Raw genomic sequence first — 18983 nt, forward strand, 5'->3', positions numbered from 1 at the left:
AATCAATTCATTAAAAATCCTACAATGACCCTGGGTTCGCGCCCAGGCTCTGTCGTAACCGGCCGCGACCGGGAGGTCAGTGGGGCGACGCACAATTGGCCTAGCGTCGTCCGGGTTAGGGAGGGATTGGTCGGTAGGGATGTCCTTGTCTCATCGCGCACCAGCGGCTCCTGTGGCGGGCCGGGCGCAGTACGCGCTAACCAAGGTTGCCAGGTGCACGGTGCTGGTTTCCGGGTTGGATGCGCGCTGTGTTAAGAAGCAGTGCGGCTTGGTTGGGTTGTGTATCGGAGGACGCATGACTTTCAACCTTCGTCTCTCCCGAGCCCGTACGGGAGTTGTAGCGATGAGAATAGATAGTAGCTACTACAACAATTGGATACCACGAAATTGGGGAGAAAAAGGGGTAAAATTCAACAAAAAATAATAATAATAATTTCCTACAATTACAGGCCTCTCTCATCTTTTTAAGTGGATGAACTTGCACAATTCGTGGCTGACTAAATACTTTTTTGCCCCACTGTATCCCTGGCATATAACATAATTTATGCAGCAGCATACAATACATTTTTGGACTCACCTTGTTGTGCTTTGCTCATTTGAACAGGAAGGTGGCAAGGTGGTCCTTCATGGGCAAATTTTGTCATCAAAGTCTGGCATTCTATGGATTTATGGTGCTTTCAAGACAGCTGGGAACACTGAAAAAGGTTGAATCATGATATATCATGATCATATTTATGCAAAAATAACATGCAACAGGTAACGTGGCTCTGTCCCAACTGCCCTTAATGATGAGTCACCACTGGACAGGAACATGCATAAAATACCAAGCAGTACTTGTTCCTGGGTCTTGACAGACTGTTATGCTCAGGGTTTACTTAATTTTGCACGAAGCAGTACTGTTGTTGCTGTGTTTCTGCCTGAGGACAATTTTGCTTTATGTTTCATTGAAAAGCAATGGTGCTCTATTTCTCTACAGGTCAAACGATGGGAGCGGGAGTTGAAAGATGGAAGCCCAGAGAAAATTGTTCACCTCTTGCGAGTCGTTCAAGGCCTTCTGAAGGTGTCCAATGCTATTATTACCCAGACACATCCAGAGATGCATTACTCAAGCTCACTAAAACTGTGCTGAAATGATTTTATCCAGTGTTAATATCAGAGTGGAATACATTACGTAGTTGCTTTGAAGGAATAAGCTCTACACAGTGTGGTATAATTAATATAGAAAAGTTTGATTATATTTGCTTCAGATACTTGACCTGCTTTTGGGTGGATTTACAGTATTCATCTGTTATAGTCTCAGTTTCATGTAACATACAGTTGCGGTCAAATATATTGGCAGCCTTGCACTTTTCTTAATTAAATAATTCCATATTTCTTCTAAAACAAGTTGAAATTGAAAATAACTTTTGGTCTCCACACCTTGTTATTGGATGTTCAACATTGCAGAAACCAGTTACATTTTTGTAAACTTAAGTTTACAATTTTGATTTAGGAAATCAAAGTAAAATGGCATGGACAAAATGATTGCCACCCTGGAGCTAGTACTTGGTTACACAGGCTTTGGCCACGATAACTGCCACAAACTCTTCTTGTAGCCATCAATGAGCTTGCTGCACCTTTCTACTGGCAATTTGGCCCACTATTCAGCACGGAACTGTGCTAATTCTTCAATGTATGATGGGTGCACTCCACCAACTACTGTTTCCAGCTCTCGTCATAGGTTATGGATGTGATTCAGGTCATTGATGGTTTGTGTTTGTCTGCAGTTATCTTGGCCAAAGGCTGTGAAACCAAGTACTAGCTCCAGGGTGCCAATAATTTTGTCCATGCCATTTTTCTTTTTTTTATAAAAATTGTGAACTAATATTTACTCAAATAAAATTATTTCTGCAATGTTGAAAATCCAATAACAAGGTGTGCTGACCAACATTTTCTATATAAGGTACACCGCCCAAGCTTACTAAAATTGTTTTATTTGTTTGCAGTTGAAGAAAGAGGAGGTTACTATGGCATTTGAACTCATCGATAATGCCGGGACAGAACAAGCTAGATCAGGTAGGTGCATAAAGCATTGTTTTCTATCCAGTTGTTGGGACGAATATTTGAAATGAATGGCCCGCAGTAGATACTACAACAGTATCTCTTTCATGTCTTACAGAAAATGAGTGGAAGGCCAAGGAGTTAAAGTGGGAACAAGAGTTAGAGGTAAGGCTTGGTGTGAATGTTGTCATTAAATTGAACTGTGAAGCATTAGGGTCCAATCAAAACTGCAGTTTCTGGAAAGCAGTTTTGATTGAATTGGAGCACAGGTCATTTCAACTCATGCTCAGTTTTCTTCAATAGGACTTAGTACACCTCTCAACCAATAGTAAAGTCCCTCACTGTCCACAAAGGAGATTGTAAGCTGTGACCATAGAATGACGGCACTTAAGGAGATTAGAGTGCTCTGCTACGCTGCAGTTTGTTGAGCTGTTCTCTGCGTTTCCTGAACAATAATCTGGCCCTGGGACTTCTTTCACACGTTCATAGAAGCAAATGGAGACATAACCGAATCTTGTTTTTCGAGAGACTGGTGGTAGTTTAAGTACATGAGTAAGTGTTGTAAACAGAGGGGGCCTGAGAGTTTGTTGTCTGCTTGATTTCCTGTCCAGATGGCCAAGAAGTCGGGCGTTGGCGGCGGGCCAGATACTCGCTTCCTGCGGGACGAGATGCGCACACTGGAGGCCCAGTTGAACCGTAGAGAGAAGGATATCCAACAGTTGGAGAAAGAGACGAGCAAGGAGAAGAAAATCAATGAGGAAGTATGACCTTATGTTATGAGACGTCATTAATTCCATAGTGAGCTAGTGTTAATGTGTGTCATTGTGTTCTCAACACTATACTAAGATCTTCCTACTTTGTGCAAAATGTTCAATTGATTTTATTGTATGTAGCCTATACAAAGTAATCTCCCATTGTGTTCACAATTCCAATGCAACTAATATCTCCCATGTGTTCCCACAGTTGATGATTCGGGCAGAGGAGGCTGAGGATGAGAGCAGGAAGCTGAAAAGAGAGGTTAGTGACAACATAGTCGTGTCTGAATTGGGGAGGCACTACCTGAACACTCATTTTTGTTTACGTTTCAAAATGTTTTGCTACGTTGTGCCCAAATTATGATAATACCCTTTTTAGTGTAAGAGCTGTTTGAAAAGACGGCCTGAAATTTCTGCCTGTTTTGGTGGAAAGGAGCTTTGGCCTGCGGTACATTTCATAATAGATCAATAAGAAAGAGAGTTCCAAACCTCTCTGACAATAACAGTTAGTTTTCTGTTTTCCCCTCCCCACTCAGACCACTCCCAGACAGTGGTAGCAAAATTCTTGTTTGAGAAATTGCTTTTTGCCAATAAGCTATTTTAGTTTGTTTTTGACCATTTTAAATGAAAACAATCACATTACGTATACGTATATGACAGTATACACCAATATAAGTGTGTGTTAACTGTGTGTTAACTGTTCATAATACGTATATGACAGTATACACCAGTATAAGTGTATGTTAACTGTTCATAATACATGTATGACAGTATACACCAGTATAAGTGTATGTTAACTGTTCATAATACGTGTATGACAGTATACACCAATATAAGTGTGTGTTGTAGTATGTGGTTGGACAACTATATGATGATGCAGTAGTTAACCTGTGAGAGTAGATTAGGCACTGGGTCCCACTACTCCTCTCTAACTGTGTCTCCTCTCCTGCGGTGTGTGTCAGAACGAGCAGCTCCAGCAGGATGTAGACTTCTACAGGAGGGAGCTGGACCAGAAGGAGCCGGTCCAGTCCAGAGAGGAGAGTACTGAGACACAGAGGAGACTCAACTCAGCCAACAGACAGCTCTACCAGTGCATGGAGGACGTTCAGGTACTGCAGACCCCTTTCATACAATTTATTTATTTTATTTAACCTTTATTTAACTAGGCAAGTCAGTTAAGAACAAATTCTTATTTACAATGACAGCCAACCCCGGCCAAACCCTAACCCGGACGACCCTGGGCCAATTGTGCGCCGCCCTATGAGACTCCCAATCACTGCCGGTTGTGATACAGCCTGGAATCGAACCAGGGTCTGTAGTGACGCCTCTAGCACTGAGATGCAGCGCCACTCGGGAGCCCGAAACTTCCCTGATTTGGATATTACCCTAATGCGTAACCAGGCCAGTGCAGTACAACTCGCCTTGACTTGGCTAAGTAGTGTCAAAGGGGTATTAAAGACAAGTCGTGACTTGAAAAACACATGGACATGATATCATTGCATGATTTACAGTACGTTTCTTACTGTACTAACCCCAGACCTGTGTCCTCATTCCTCTACCTCTAGCGTGCGGAGGAAGAGGTCGCCCACCTGAAGACACAGAACGATCAGATGCAGAAGAGCCTAGAGGAGTCAGTGAAGGAGATGGAGACGATGACGGACGAGTACAACAAGATGAAGATCGTTGTGCAGCAGACAGACTCCATCATGGACCAGCTTAGGAAGGAGAGGGACCACGCCAAGCTACAGGTAACCTAGAGGGACAAAATTACAGGTTGCAATCTGGTTTTCCGGTTATACGGACAAATGTAAAGGTTGAACCTGGGAAAGTTTCAGCACGGCTTTGCATAGACTTTATGAAGCATTTCTAATATTGAATCATTATTGGGAATTGACAGTGTAAATAACATACATTCATTGGTGTTGAATAAAAACAATATACTGCTGTGTTCTTCACTTCAGGTCAGAGAGCTGACAGAGCAGATTCAGAGCCGGGCGGAGGAAGATGACCCAGTCATGGCAGCCGTGAATGCCAAGGTGGACGAATGGAAGGTGGGTGTTCACACATTATTTACCTGGCTGAGAGAAAAGGCAGCAGGCGATACACTGATTGTATCAAGTACTGCATGCTGCTGTCTGTATGTTTTCTGAATCATTAAAGAACTTGACAGCACACAGCTAATTACAGTACCAGTCAAAAGTTTGGAGACATCTACTCATTCAAGGGTTTTTCTTTATTTTGACTATTTTATACATTGTAGAATAATAGTGAAGACATCAAACTATTAAATAACACATACGGAATCATGTAGTAACCAAAAAAGTGTTAAACAAATCAAAATACATTTTATATTTGAGATTCTTAAAAGTAGCCATCCTTTGCCTTGATGACAGCTTTGCAAACTTTATCCAAACTTTTGACTGGTACTCTATGTAGAGAGGAAATATTTACATTTATTCTTCACACTTCAAACATTAGTAGTCAATCAGCATAAATTAAAACATTTTAGCTCGGGGCCTGTCCTCATCAAAGCATACTGCCTGGTTAGTTGCAGCTGTGTTGTTTTGTCAGTGGCCCTGGTGATCTCTGCGTTTTTCTGAGTGGCCTTGATTGTGTCTGTGTTTTGTGATTTTCAGAGAGTGCTGGCTGGGAAGGATGAGGAGATCATGGAGTACCAGCAGATGATCCGTGAGCTAAGGGACAAGCTACGCTCGACCCAGATGGACACGGACAAGAGCAACATCATCGCCTTGCAGCAGGTCCGTCTCAAAGCTGAAATCCTTATCTTTATGTAAATACATACATATTAATACATCTAAGGAACTTGGCTAGATCTGAATTTTACATTTACATTTTAGTCATTTAACAGCCGCTCTTATCCAGACCGACTTACAGTAGTGAGCAACTTACAGTACGTTTTCAAACTTCAATTGTTCCTGTGAGGGAACTTTTTGTGCAGTATTTGGTACATACAGTACATGCAACGACAAATTACTTTAAAAACGGTGGCATTTTATACTATATTAGGAAATCTCTAAATCTATCTGTTCAAACAGTGTGTTTTTTGTTTATCTTCATCTTTGAAATATCTGTCTGTTGAAAGATATATATTTCAACTGTGAAAATATTTAACTTAGTGCCAGGGGCTAAGTTTCTACTAAGATAACATATGGAATTGTTTTAAGATGGTCATACCAAGGATCATTTAGCTATTTGATTTAGAATTGTAGTATCCCTATAGGTATAAAAAATATATATACAGTACCAGTGCAAAGCTGTAATTTGTTTAACACTTTTTTGGTTACTACATGATTCCATATGTGTTATTTCATAGTTTTGATTCTACAATGTAGAAAATAGTAAAAATTAAGAAAAACTTTTGAATGAGTGGGTGTGTCCAAACTTTTGACTGGTACTGTATATAAAGACATTGAATTGGGCTTTTCGGCTATCAGCCCATAGAAACACATTGAATAACAGATTCATACATGGAAAAATAGATATTTTAAAATTATTTAAAAGGAAGTATGTTTGGAAGTGGCTGTCCTATATCTGAAAGATATAAGAAGTATGTATTTATTTTTTACCGTGGAATGACCACCTTTGACTTGGAAATGCCCTATTCACTTCCATTCATTTTTTGGCCCAGTACCAGATAAACTTCAGACAAGTCCTGTGACACTTGTGGGGGTTGTAGGTAAAAACTGAGAACACCATCTTGTTCATGAGAGTCTCACCTTCTATGGAGGGGTCATATTAGTGTGTAGCCCAAACCATTCAGACACTACAGGCAGATGTTGGCACATCGGCGGTACCGACTACAGACAAGATACTGTATCTTTGTGTTCCATCTGTCATTTCCAATGCAGCTTCTCTTCTATTCATTCTGTTCTTTTCTCCTGTTTTCTCCTGTCTTTACTTGCACTCCCGTCACTAACTCGTGGCCAGGTCATATATGAGCTATGTGGTGTAAGTTACTCGGTCCTCCATATTTCTTGTCTATTTTACAGACCTCTCTCTGCTTTCATTTAATTTCACAAGATCTCATGTCTTTTATTACACGTTATTGTACACAAATCACAACCTGCTGTGCTCTTCCGTGGTTGTCCTTGTACTAACGCTGGTTCCAAACTAATAAAATGTTTGTGAATGTCTTCAAGGCCGTGCTAGAGAGAGACAATCAAATCAAGATGCTGACAGAGCAAGTGGAGCAGTATACGGGGGAGATGGAGAGAAATGCCCTGCTCATAGAGGAACTCAAGAAGCCCCTGAAGAAAGACAGAGGTGCGTGTCAAATTGTCTTGTTGTAAAAGCACATGGATCTGGATGCTGTTAACAAGGAATGTTGTTCTGGTGTCAGCCAAGGCTGCTATGCACCGACATTGCTATAAGATTGAAAAAGTGTGGGTGTTCTCTGCAGGTTAGTTGGCGCCAACTTTACAGTATATTTTTTAGCTTCAGACAATTTAGCTAAATTTTTTCTTAAAGGGAAGACATTTAGCACGTTAGGATTAGCATTTGTATCTCTAGTGTAGCACAGAGCCATAAACTCTGATTTAGCATTATTAGCAATAGCTTATAGCTCAAAGTTTTTCCCCAGGTCTGCCCTCAGCCATCCAGCAGAGGAAGCTGGACGAGCTAACCGCTAAGCTGCAGGCCACAGAGACAAGAGCACAGGAAGCAGAACGTGTGGCTGAGCTAGCCGAGACAGACGCCAGGGACAAGGACAAAGAGCTCAGTGACACATTAAACAACATGAGACTCTATGAGTCTGTAAGTCTGCCTAGCCTGCCCAATTTCACAAATGCTCAGTTGCTTAAGGTCCTCCAACATATTAAGTCCCCAAAAACTATTTTCCCCCATCCCTGTGGTGATTCTCATGACTCATGCAACAGGCTTTGTTTTTGAGATGTCTGGTCTGTCAAATCTTGTATCCTAGATTAAACAAAGTATGAAAGCCATGGCTGATCTCTCTTGGCTCTCTTTACTGTCCTGCAGGGCACTGATGGTCTGCAGGTGGCCATCGCTGAGATCAAAGAGTGTAAGAATCAGATGAGAGTGCGAGACCGTGAGGCGGAGGCTATGACCAGAGAGATCAACCAGCTGGAGATGAGAATCAACAACCTTCTGGATGAGAACGAAGATCTTAGGGAACGACTCGGTAAGTCACACACAAAACAAATGTAATTAACAAACTTCAAGTCACATTTTATTTATGTTAATTTCACAATGTCTCAACATGTTACAGATATAAATTTAAAATAAGAACTGGAAACAACAACAAAGAAATCAAAAACAGGGAGACCGCAGACGCAAAATTAATTTCCTGTTGGATTGTGTTATATTTCATAAAGTTAATGAATGATGTCATTAGCTAGACATTTTTTCATTGTTGAATATCCTTTCATTTAATAACAAATAACAAGCAACAAACAACAAAGACATAAAAAACAGAGAGACAGCAGACATATTTGATTTCCTTTTGGAAGGTGTTATATTTCATAAAGTTAGTGAGTTACCTTATTAGCTAGACATTTTCATTGTTGGATATCCTCTCATTCAGGATCTGTATTCATCCATCATCCTCTTTCATAAGGTCTGGAGCCCAAAGAGGAAGTGGATCTGACAGAATTCAGAAGAACCAAATCCCTGAAACAGAGGCAGTTCCAAGCAGAGAACCAGGTTCTCACCAAAGAGGTAGATGGAGATTGGAAGGAACCTCTTGACGTCAATTTGACTGTGTCCCATTTAGTACCTTGTTCCCTACATAGTGCACTAAAAGAAGTAGTGCACTCTACTATGGGCACTGGTTAAAAGTAGTGTACTATATAGAGAATAGGGTGCCATTTGGAACGAAACCTTTAGCTCAACCTGTGGCCCTGTTTCCCTTACGACCCCACTTGACTCCACAGATCGAACGACTGGAAGAGGAGAGACTTGAACTGAAGAAACAAATCAGGCGAATGGTAAAGGACAAAGGTAAATATCCGCTCCATGCTACACAACTATAGGAGGGAGATATGAGTTGGTTAGCCAGCATGCCATACAAGTACTGATAACAAGTTAGTAGTATTTCATCCCCCATTTAACTAAGTCTATCTCTATTTTTGTGCTGACAAACCCACTTTTCTCCATCATAGGGATCACAGTGACCAGCTCATTGCTAGAGGATGATGCCAAGCCCACCAGATCCATCAAACTGACACCAACACCAACGTTCAGTTCTGCAGATGAGGAGGAGATCAAAAGCAAGGTCAGATGACAGAAGGAGATGTCAGAATTCTGGTAGTTTAAAAGACGTTTAAAAATGGCCTTTATAAATCAGTATATGACCTAACCATGACATCACCGAAGACATCACCCTGACATTTTTTTGCCAGTTTTTTCCACTGTATGGTTTATGTGGGCTATATCCTGTCTTATATACATCCTTTCCCACTTGTTTCACAGTATGAGCATCTGAGGAGAGAACTGAACCATAAGGAGAGAGACTTGGAGCATCAGAGGACCCAGTCATCTCAGTTTAAATCCAAATGTATGTACAAACTGGCAGTATATTGTATAGTAGGAAATGTTGAAGTAGTTTTATGGCTACTCACAGCATTTCATTCTATACGCTGTCAGAAATGCACACTATGTCTTCCTCAATACTATTTCCTAGTAAAGGACTAGGTAGTGTCAATGCATTGAGTGAGAAACGTGGATGTCCAAAGGAATCCCTGAACACAGTTGGATAAGCGCTGCTCTCTTCTCTTTGTGTCCCTTAGTGGAAGACTTGTTTAAGGAGAACAAGCAGCTGGAACAAGGTATGAAGGAGATCCTTCAGGCCATCCAGGAAGCTCAACAGAAAAACCCCACCTCACAAGCTGCAGTCTCTATCCCCAGTCTGGAGAAGCTGGTCCGTGTAAGTGTAACCAGTAGCATCATCACAGCTGTCCACATTTTACATGTCGTCACTATTGTTCTTAGAATGTTCATTCATGCCCTGAATTGAAATGGAATTGACCCCAATCCTGCTCCGCCATGTTCCATGTTCCAGGCAATAGAGATGAAGAACTCTGATGGGAAGTTTGACACCAGCCTCCACCTGAAGGCCCAGGTAGACCAGCTGACGGGAAGGAACGACGAGATCAGACAGGAAATGAGGGCAGCTCGGGAGGAAGCTGCCAACACCATGAGTCAACTGGTCAAAGCCAAAGAAAAGGTATCCAGCTGGCTGGTTGTACTTACTGTACAGTATGTAGGGCAAGTTATGAGAAAGCCACATAATTATATTTTGCTGTTGTATGAGTGTATATACATTTTCCACAAAGGGCCAAATAATGTCTGTCCATTTCTTTCTTTTGTCAACTTGTTATATATTATTTTTGCCACATGCAGACTGTTTTTGAAGGCAACAATGTAGTGTTGTTAATGGCAGAAACAATCAAGTACCTGCAGGCTATGAATAACTCAATGTTAAGTAGTAATGGCATCCAATCCATATGAACCTCATACCTACTGGCACTGTAATTCCATTCCACCTCAAAAGCTTAAAGCTGGACTCCTTAATTGGTGAAACTGCCACGTCCATCTGCAATATTCCAATAACAAAGAGGTTACTGCAAACAACCAGCACTGTTTCTTTTCTCCTCTGACATCGTTGCCCGCGTGATAGAACACCAGAAGATGTAATGCATGTATTTTTACCATGCTCCTCACCTCCGCTTCGTCAACAAAACAAAAACAGTAACAGCGGTGGTGGGGCGGACAGTGGCGCTGTTTCCCTTACTTTGATTCCATCGTTAAATTGTTCCATGGATATTGTTGCATATCTGTGTCTTTTTCATTGCAGTCTTTTGAATGTCTAGTAAATAGGCACTGTACTGCTGCCATTGATACCATTTAAGACTAAATCTGTAATAGAGGATACCATTTAAGACTACATCTGTAATAGGGGATACCATTTAAGACTACATCTGTAATAGGGGATACCATTTAAGACTACATCTGTAATAGGGGATACCATTTAAGACTAAATCTATAATAAATCTATAAAAAATTAAAACTGTTTCCCTTCTATCTCTGTTGGTCAGGTGACCCGTTTGGAGGCCGATATGGAGGCGCTGAGAAAGTCCAAAGGGGGCGGGGTAATCTTTAGGACCCTGAATCTCCCTGACGACATGGCCCTATCCAGCACTGAGGTTATCAGCTCTCTGAATGAGTATGCCGTTCGACTGTTACGGGTCAGTCTCGCCCATCACTGTTAGCCTAATCGATTGTGTTTGAGATTGACAACAAAGCAGTTGGCGACTGCAATGCAGTCGATCTCAAACACGCACTATTTTCTTGTATTATTCTCTGTAACTCGTCTCCCAAATGATCTGAGAGACATTTTCACATATAATGTTCTTTTTTAGGAGATTAAAAACAAAGAGGAGTCAAGCCAGCAGCTGGTGGCAGCCTTGGAAGAGTACAAGGGGAAGTTTGCTGTGATTCGCCATCAGCAGGGACTCCTCTACAAGGAGTACCAAAGGTACAGTAGGGTAGTTGGTTGAGATCATCTGCAGCTAGAGGACCAAGCTTACTGTACATCAAATGTATTTATAAAGCCCTTCTTACATCAGCTGATGTCATAAAGTGCTGTACAGAAACCCAGCCTAAAACCCCAAACAGCAAGCAATGCATGTGTAGAAGCACGGTGTACAGTATGACAGTGGTGCTGCGTACCTACTAGAGGTCGACCGATTATGATTTCTCAACTCCGATACCGATTAATCGGCCGATTTTTATTTATTTATTTGTAATAATGACAATTACAACAATACTGAATGAACGAACACTGAATGAACACTTATTTTAACCTCAAATAAATATGGAACATGTTCAATTTGGTTTAAATAATGCAAAAACAAAGTGTTGGAGAAGAAAGTAAAAGTGCAATATGTTCCATGTAAAAAAGCTAACGTTTGAGTTCCTTGCTCAGAACATGAGAACATATGAAAGCTGGTGGTTCCTTTTAACATGAGACTTCAATATTCCCAGTTAAGAGGTTTTAGGTTGTAGTTAATATAGTATTTATAGGACTATTTCTCTCTATACCATTTGTATTTCATATACCTTTGACTATTGGACGTTCTTATAGGTACTATAGTATTGCCAGTGTAACAGTATAGCTTCCGTCCCTCTCCTCGCCCCTACCTGGGCTCGAACCAGGAACACATCGACACCAGCCACATTCGAAGCAGCGTTACCCATCGCTCCACAAAAGCCGCGGCCCTTGCAGAGCAAGGAGAATAACTACTCCAAGTCTCAGAGCGAGTGACGTTTGAAACGCTATTAGCGCACACCCAGCTAACTAGCTAGCCATTTCACATCGGTTACATCAGCCATTAGGCTGATAGGCTTGAAGTCATAAACAGTGCTGTGTTTGCGAATAGCTGCTGGCAAAACGCACAAAAGTGCTGTTTGAATGAATGCTTACGAGCCTGCTGCTGCCTACCATCGCTCAGTCAGACTGCTCTGTCAAATCATAGACTTAATTATAACATAATAACACACAGAATACGAGCCTTTGGTCATTAATATGGTCGAAGGGGTAAACTATCATTTTGAAAGCAAAACGTTTATTATTTCAGTGAAATACGGAACCGTTCGGTATTTTATCTAACGGGTGGCATCCCTAAGTCTAAATATTCTTGTTACATTGCACAACCTTCAATGTTATGTCATAATTACGTAAAATTCTGGAAAATTTGTTCGTAATGAGCCAGGCTGGTCAAACTGTTGCATATACCCAGATTCTGCGTGCAATGAAAGCAAGAGAAATTACACAATTTCACCTGGTTAATACTGCCTGCTAACCTGGATGTCTTTTAGCTAAATATGCAGGTTTCAAAATATATACTTCTGTGTATTGATTTTAAGAAAGGCATTGGTGTTTATGGTTAGGTACAGTCGTCCAACGATTGTGCTTTTTTCGCAAATGCGCTTTTGTTAAATCATCCCCCAGCGCTGCATCAATTATATGCAACGCAGGACACGCTAGATAAACTAGTAATATCATCAACCATGTGTAGTTATAACTAGTGATTATGATTGATTGATTGTTTTTTTATAAGATAAGTTTAATGCTAGCTAGCAACTTACCTTGGCTTCTACTGCATTCCCGTAACAGGCAGGCTCCTCGTGGAGTGCAATGAGAGGCAGGTGGTTAGAGCGTTGGACTAGTTTACTGTAAGGTTGCAAGATTGGATCCCCCGAGCTGAGGCAGTTACCCCACCGTTCCTAGGCCGTCATTGAAAATAAGAATGTGTTCTTAACTGACTTGCCTAGTTAAATAAAGGTATAAAAATAAAAAATAAACTTTGTTTTTTTAAATCGGCGCCCAAAAATACAGATTTACGATTTCCGAAAACATGAAATTGACCGTAATTAATAGGCCATTCCAATTAATCGGTCGACCTCTATTACCTACCAAATCAGAGCACCCCCTTATGCTTGAAAATATCAACATGGACACCCCCTTATTGTTCAGATTATTTACCCTAACCCAGCCCCCTATTTTTAGGGCACCAGAAAAGTTAATGTGTCATTTGAACCCGGTCCTCCCTACACACCTGCGTACAGCAAGACTGATACCCACAAAGCTGAATAGAACACAAAACTCTTAACTTATCTTTGAGTATTATGATGGTGTAGTGAGAAGGAGGTCTGGCAGAAGGAAAAGGAGGCACTCAGAGAGATGAAGAACAAGCTGGAGGAGCAGAAGCTGGTGGACACAGTAAAGATCAAAGAGTTCAACGTGAGTGACAGAGCCAAACATTGCTCACTGTATCTCTAAACTCTCTGCATTATATTCAATGTATTTCTAATCCCCACTGTGTCCAATAGCACTGGCTGGAGGCACTGCAGAAGGATCCAGAGGAGCTGCGGAGGCAGGTGGCGGAGGCGGCCCGGAGGATGACGGTTCTGCGTGTGAACGAGAAGTCTCTAACACATCGCTACACCACCCTGCTGGAGCAGGAGCAGCACCTCCGCAAGGACAACAACAAACTGAGGGATGACTTCAGCACCATGCAGGCCTCTGTCACACAGAGGATGGGATACCTGACCAGATACAAGGTACACTTGCCCTCTGATTGTCTGAAATGTTGCCATATTGCATACACCTATCCAGGAACAATAAAAGAAGGGTTAAGGGTAGAAGAGTTCACTTGACTGAAAAACGACCAAGAAATAACTTTGAAGTGTATACTTTTAATGACTGGTATAGACAATAATTTAACTCCCAATTCAATCGTTTTCGTCACAAGACTTGATATAGCATTTTTTGTAGGACATGGCAGCATATAAGCTGGCAGCGCTGCAGAAAGCCCTGGATGACAGCGTCCCCTCATCAGAGCTGGAGAGGGCCAACAAGCAATACACAGAGCTGACGGTGAAATACAGGGACATGCTCCAGAAAGACAACCACCTGGTGCAGAGGACCACCAACCTAGAACACCTAGAGGTAGGTCTTCCTCTCCCCGTCTCCTTTTCAGGACTGGTGGAATCTCAAATGACTTCATATTAGTGCAAATGAAGAAAAGGAACTTTCGTTTAGTAGTTAACAGTGAATGTGTCGAATTAAACCTTTTATTAGTGGATAATTATTGACGGTATGGCTCCTCTTTCGTTGATTGAGTTCTCTATAGAGCTTTTTGTGGACTCATACCGTATCTGTCTTTTTCCCTTCTACTTTTAGGGTGAGAACATTTCTCTCCGTGAGCACATCACTGCCCTCAATAAAGAGCTGGAGATTACCAAGGAGAAACTCCACACTCTGGAGCAAGCCTGGGAGCACATCAACACATTAGGTAAGCTTCACAACTCAGGATTGAAAATACTTCACTTTTAGAGTCTGTATTGTCTCTCCAAAGCCCTATAATTTCTGACAAGGGTTGCAAAATTCCCTGAACTCTCTTGAAGTTTCCGAGTTTTTCAGAAATCTCATTTGGAAGATTCTTTGAATTTTCCAAATGGATTTCTGACCCTGGAGCGTTTTTCTATTCCCAGGTGGCGAGAGCAGCATGGACAAGGCAGCAAAGGCAGTGGCCAATAGTGAGATTATATCAACGTCCAGGAGGATCACCACCTTGGAGATGAAGGAGCTGAATGAGCGGCAGAGGGCTGAGCATGCCCACAAGATGTACGAACACCTCAGGAACTCTCTCAGACTGGTGGAGGAGCGCAACGTGGAGCTGGAGACAAAGTTTGCAGAGGTAGGAGAGAGCTATCTACATAGTGTAGGAGTTAGGGAAAGGACAAAGCATCTATTCCGCCATAAGCAAACAGGAAAATGCTCACCCAGAGGCTGCACTCTTAGTAGCCGGGGACTTTAATGCAGGAAAACTGAAATCCGTCTTACCAAATTTCTATCGGCATGTTAAATGTGAAACCAGAGGGGAAAAAACTCTGGACCACCTTTACTCCACACACAGGGCTTGCAAACCAGTACAGACTACAAAGGGAAGCACAGCCGAGAGCTGCCCAGTAACACGAGTTTACCAGATGAGCTAAACTACGTCTATGCTCGCTTCGAAGCAAATAACACTGAAACATGCATGAGCGCACCAGCTGTTCCGGAAGACTGTGTGATCACGCTTTCCGCAGCTGATGTGAGTAAGACCTTTAAAAAGGTCAACATTCACATGGCCGCAGGGCCAGACAGATTACCAGGACGTGTACTGCGAGGATGCGCTGGACAACTGACAAGTGTCTTCACTAACACTTTCAACCACTCCCTGTCCGAGTCTGTATCACCACCATAGTCCCTGTGCCCAGGGACGGTAAGGTAAGGTAACCTGCCTAAATGACTACCGACCCACTCACATCTGTAGCCATGAAGTGCTTTGAAAGGCTGGTCATGGCTCACATCAACACCATTATCCCAGAAACCCAAGACCCACTCAATTTGGCATACAGCCCCAACAGATCCACACATGATACAATCTCTATTGCATTCCACACTGTCCTTTCCCACCTGGACAAAAGGAACACCTATGTGAGAATGCTATTCAATGACTACAGCTCAGCGATCAATACCATAGTGCCCTCAAAGCTCATCAATACTTCCTGACGGGGCGCCCCCAGTTGGTAAGGGTAGGTAACAACATCCGCCACGCTGATCCTCAACACAGGGCCCCTCAGGGGTGCGTTGTCGTGGAAATTTCCTGTAATACGACAGCGTGCTCAGTCCCCTCCTATACTCCCTGTTCACTCATGACTGCACGACTCAAACACCATCTTTAAGTTTGCCAATGACACAACAATGGTAGGCCTGATCACCGACAACGACGAGACAGCCTATAGGGAGGAAGTCAGAGACCTGTCCGTGTGGTGCCAGGACAACAACCTCTCCCTCCACATGATCAAGACAAAGGAGATGATTATGGACTACAGGAAAAAGAGGACCGAGCATGCCCCCATTCTCATTGACGGGGCTGTAGTGGAGCAGGTTGAGAGCTTCAAGTTCCTTGGTGTCCACATCACCAAAAAACTAACATGGGCCAAGCACACCAAGACAGCTGTGAAAGGGCACGACAAAATCTATTCCCCCTCAGGAGACTAAAAAGATTTGGCATGGGTTCTCAGATACTCGAAAGGTTATACAGCTGCACCATCAAGAGCATACTGACTGGTTGCATCACTGCCTGGCAAGGCAACTGCTTGGCCTGCGACCGCAAGGCACTACAGAGGGTAGTGGGGCCAAGCTTCCTGCCATCCAGGACCTCTATATCAGGCGGTGTCAGAAGAAGGCCCTAAAAATTGTCAAAGACTCCAGCCATCCTAGTCATAGACTGTTCTCTCTGCTACCGGATGGCAAGCGGTACCGGAGCGCCAAGTCTTGGTCCAAGAGTCTTCTAAACAGCCTCTACCCCCAAGCCATAAGACTCCTGAACATCTAATCAAATGGCTACCCAGACTATTTGCATTGGCCCCTCTCTTTTACACCGCTGCTACTCTCTGTTGTTATCATCTATGCATAGTCACTTTAATAATTCTACCTACATGTACATATTACCTCAACTAACCGGTACCCCCGCACATTGACTCTGTACCGGTACCCCCCTGTGTATAGTCTCGCTATTGTTATTTTACTGCTGCTCTTTAATTACTTGTTACTTTTATTTCTTATTCTTACTCATGTTTTTTTGTTTTTTTTACTGAATTGTTGGTTAGGGGCTCATAAGTAAGTATTTCACTGTAAGGTCTACTACACCTGTTGTATTTGGCGCATGTGACTAATAACATTTGATTTGATTTGAAAAGACACATCTCTGTTTCCTGTGGCAATAGACAATCATTTCAATTTCATTTGATAGTTTATTGGATAGGGACAGATGCAAACACATGGAAGCATTGAACAACTAATAATATTTTTCACTGCATATATAGTGTGTTGATCATGGCAATTCTCAACACCTGTCCCTAGTAGAGAGCATGGCTGGACAAGGCCATGCAGTATCCTGGACTATGTCTTATAGTGACACAAAGCCCCTAACCTGAAGTGTTGTTGGTCCCCAGCTAACAAAGCTGTACCTGGGGGCCCAGAGAACGGAGCGGGAGCTGAGAGATGAGCTGGCCGACAGTGTCTCTAAAGACGGCAGCAACGCCGACCGCGCCAGGATCACGCAACTGGAGAAGGCTGAGGCCGAACTCAAGGTGGAGGCCTCAATGTATGTACTAAATCCACTCATGGAATATGTGATAATTCCTCCTGTGATCTAGTTACATTTACGTGTGTATGTGATTCTGTCTAATGAAACTGGACTAATGCCCTAGCCTAAATGCAATGTGCCCTGATCCCATCCCTGATTTAGTAAGCTTTACTACTGCTGCCCAGTAAGCTTGCGTTTTATAATGGCAGTTGGTAATGGGATAAGGTGCTAACCCCATGCTGTGTATCCAGGTTGAGGGAGGTGTCTGACGTGGCTAAGATGCAGGTGTCCACCCTGGAGGCCAGACAGCAGTCCAGAGAGAAGGAGGTTGAAGCTCTAAGGAGGCAGGTCCTCGACTATCAGGTAACGCAACACAACACGGACGCTATTCAACCCTATTTAACCTTATTCATATAACTGATCCTCATTCTACTCAAGTAACTCAACCACGAGAGATGAGAAATCTTCTTATTATCAATAGTTGATAAAGTTTAGCAATGATACCATTGCAAGAATGACTGGCTATTCATTGTGCATACAGTTAGAATAGCTAACTACCATGTTGCTCAAATTGATCTCACTACTAGCATTGTTGCTAATGCTAACTTTTCCCTCCTGTCCTGCTCTGCCTTGTTTGCCCACCCAGTCCCAGTCAGACGAGAGAGCCCTGATCGCCAAGCTCTACCAGCACATTGTAGCGCTGCAGCTCAGCGAATCAGCCGCCGTGGGGAAGCTAGAGGCCACCGCCACCCGGATCCAGCAGCTTGAGGCCTACTTGCTCCGTGCCGAGCAGAAACTGGACGCCAGCGAGAAATCCCTGTACCACGCTCGCCAGGAGAGCCGGAACCGAGCCAGGCACCTCCAACAGTCCATCCAGTCTCTCCGCAGGCAGTTTGCCGGGGCTCTGCCCTTAGCCCAGCAGGAGAAGTTCTCTCAGACCATGATGCGCCTGCAGGAGGATAGAGGAACTGCGCAGGAGGAGAAGAGGAGAGCGGAGGAGGAGAGGAGGAGGATGGAGGGGAAGGCCCAGGAGCTGGAGCTGAGGCTGAAAGGGTTAGAGGAGCTCATAGCTACGCTGAAGGATGTGAAAGGAGCTCAGAAGGTGGGTGGGCAAGGACCAATGATGTATATAAACCCTGGATTGCTGATGCTATGTAATGGCCAGTGAAAGGCTTTGAAGCCACCAGCCGCCATATTGGTACTCCACAGAAGGAGTTAATGGAATTCTACAGTATTTCAATCAAATGATTAATGGACTAAATTACATTTATTTAAGTATTTATTTGTTGTAGTGGGGACAGTAATATTAGTAGTCTCTAAAAAAACATGTTTTATATAATAAAAAATATATATATATATGTTCAGTTCACATAATATCATTTAAAAGTAAGCATTAAGGCATATGTAACAGAATATATTTGTAAAAAAATGATCTAGACATTAATAAATGCATTTCTATAACTTCCAAAATATTTTTTTACAGTGGAGGACGAGTACCTAAAGGGGT

General features: G+C 42.7%; 1 protein-coding gene across 4 annotated transcripts in view; it reads left to right on the forward strand.

The window, feature by feature from the left end:
• The window catches only part of cep290 (centrosomal protein 290), a 55809-nt gene that overhangs the window by 7954 nt on the left and 28872 nt on the right, over positions 1–18983 (forward strand). For all 4 annotated transcript variants that reach the window (XM_036958919.1, XM_036958913.1, XM_036958904.1 and 1 more), the window contains exons 3-30: positions 977–1060; positions 1986–2055; positions 2159–2205; positions 2652–2801; positions 3004–3057; positions 3758–3904; positions 4361–4543; positions 4757–4846; positions 5432–5554; positions 6956–7079; positions 7396–7568; positions 7794–7956; positions 8392–8492; positions 8708–8774; positions 8936–9048; positions 9246–9330; positions 9563–9699; positions 9835–9999; positions 10871–11020; positions 11195–11310; positions 13476–13578; positions 13668–13898; positions 14113–14286; positions 14521–14632; positions 14832–15037; positions 17343–17494; positions 17728–17839; positions 18123–18578. In XM_036958919.1, coding sequence (XP_036814814.1) covers positions 977–1060; positions 1986–2055; positions 2159–2205; positions 2652–2801; positions 3004–3057; positions 3758–3904; positions 4361–4543; positions 4757–4846; positions 5432–5554; positions 6956–7079; positions 7396–7568; positions 7794–7956; positions 8392–8492; positions 8708–8774; positions 8936–9048; positions 9246–9330; positions 9563–9699; positions 9835–9999; positions 10871–11020; positions 11195–11310; positions 13476–13578; positions 13668–13898; positions 14113–14286; positions 14521–14632; positions 14832–15037; positions 17343–17494; positions 17728–17839; positions 18123–18578 — 3888 coding nt within the window. The remainder of the gene's footprint in view (positions 1–976; positions 1061–1985; positions 2056–2158; positions 2206–2651; positions 2802–3003; positions 3058–3757; positions 3905–4360; positions 4544–4756; positions 4847–5431; positions 5555–6955; positions 7080–7395; positions 7569–7793; positions 7957–8391; positions 8493–8707; positions 8775–8935; positions 9049–9245; positions 9331–9562; positions 9700–9834; positions 10000–10870; positions 11021–11194; positions 11311–13475; positions 13579–13667; positions 13899–14112; positions 14287–14520; positions 14633–14831; positions 15038–17342; positions 17495–17727; positions 17840–18122; positions 18579–18983) is intronic.

The sequence above is a fragment of the Oncorhynchus mykiss genome, chromosome 2 (genome assembly GCF_013265735.2).
Source record: "Oncorhynchus mykiss isolate Arlee chromosome 2, USDA_OmykA_1.1, whole genome shotgun sequence".
Taxonomy (NCBI): domain Eukaryota; kingdom Metazoa; phylum Chordata; class Actinopteri; order Salmoniformes; family Salmonidae; genus Oncorhynchus; species Oncorhynchus mykiss.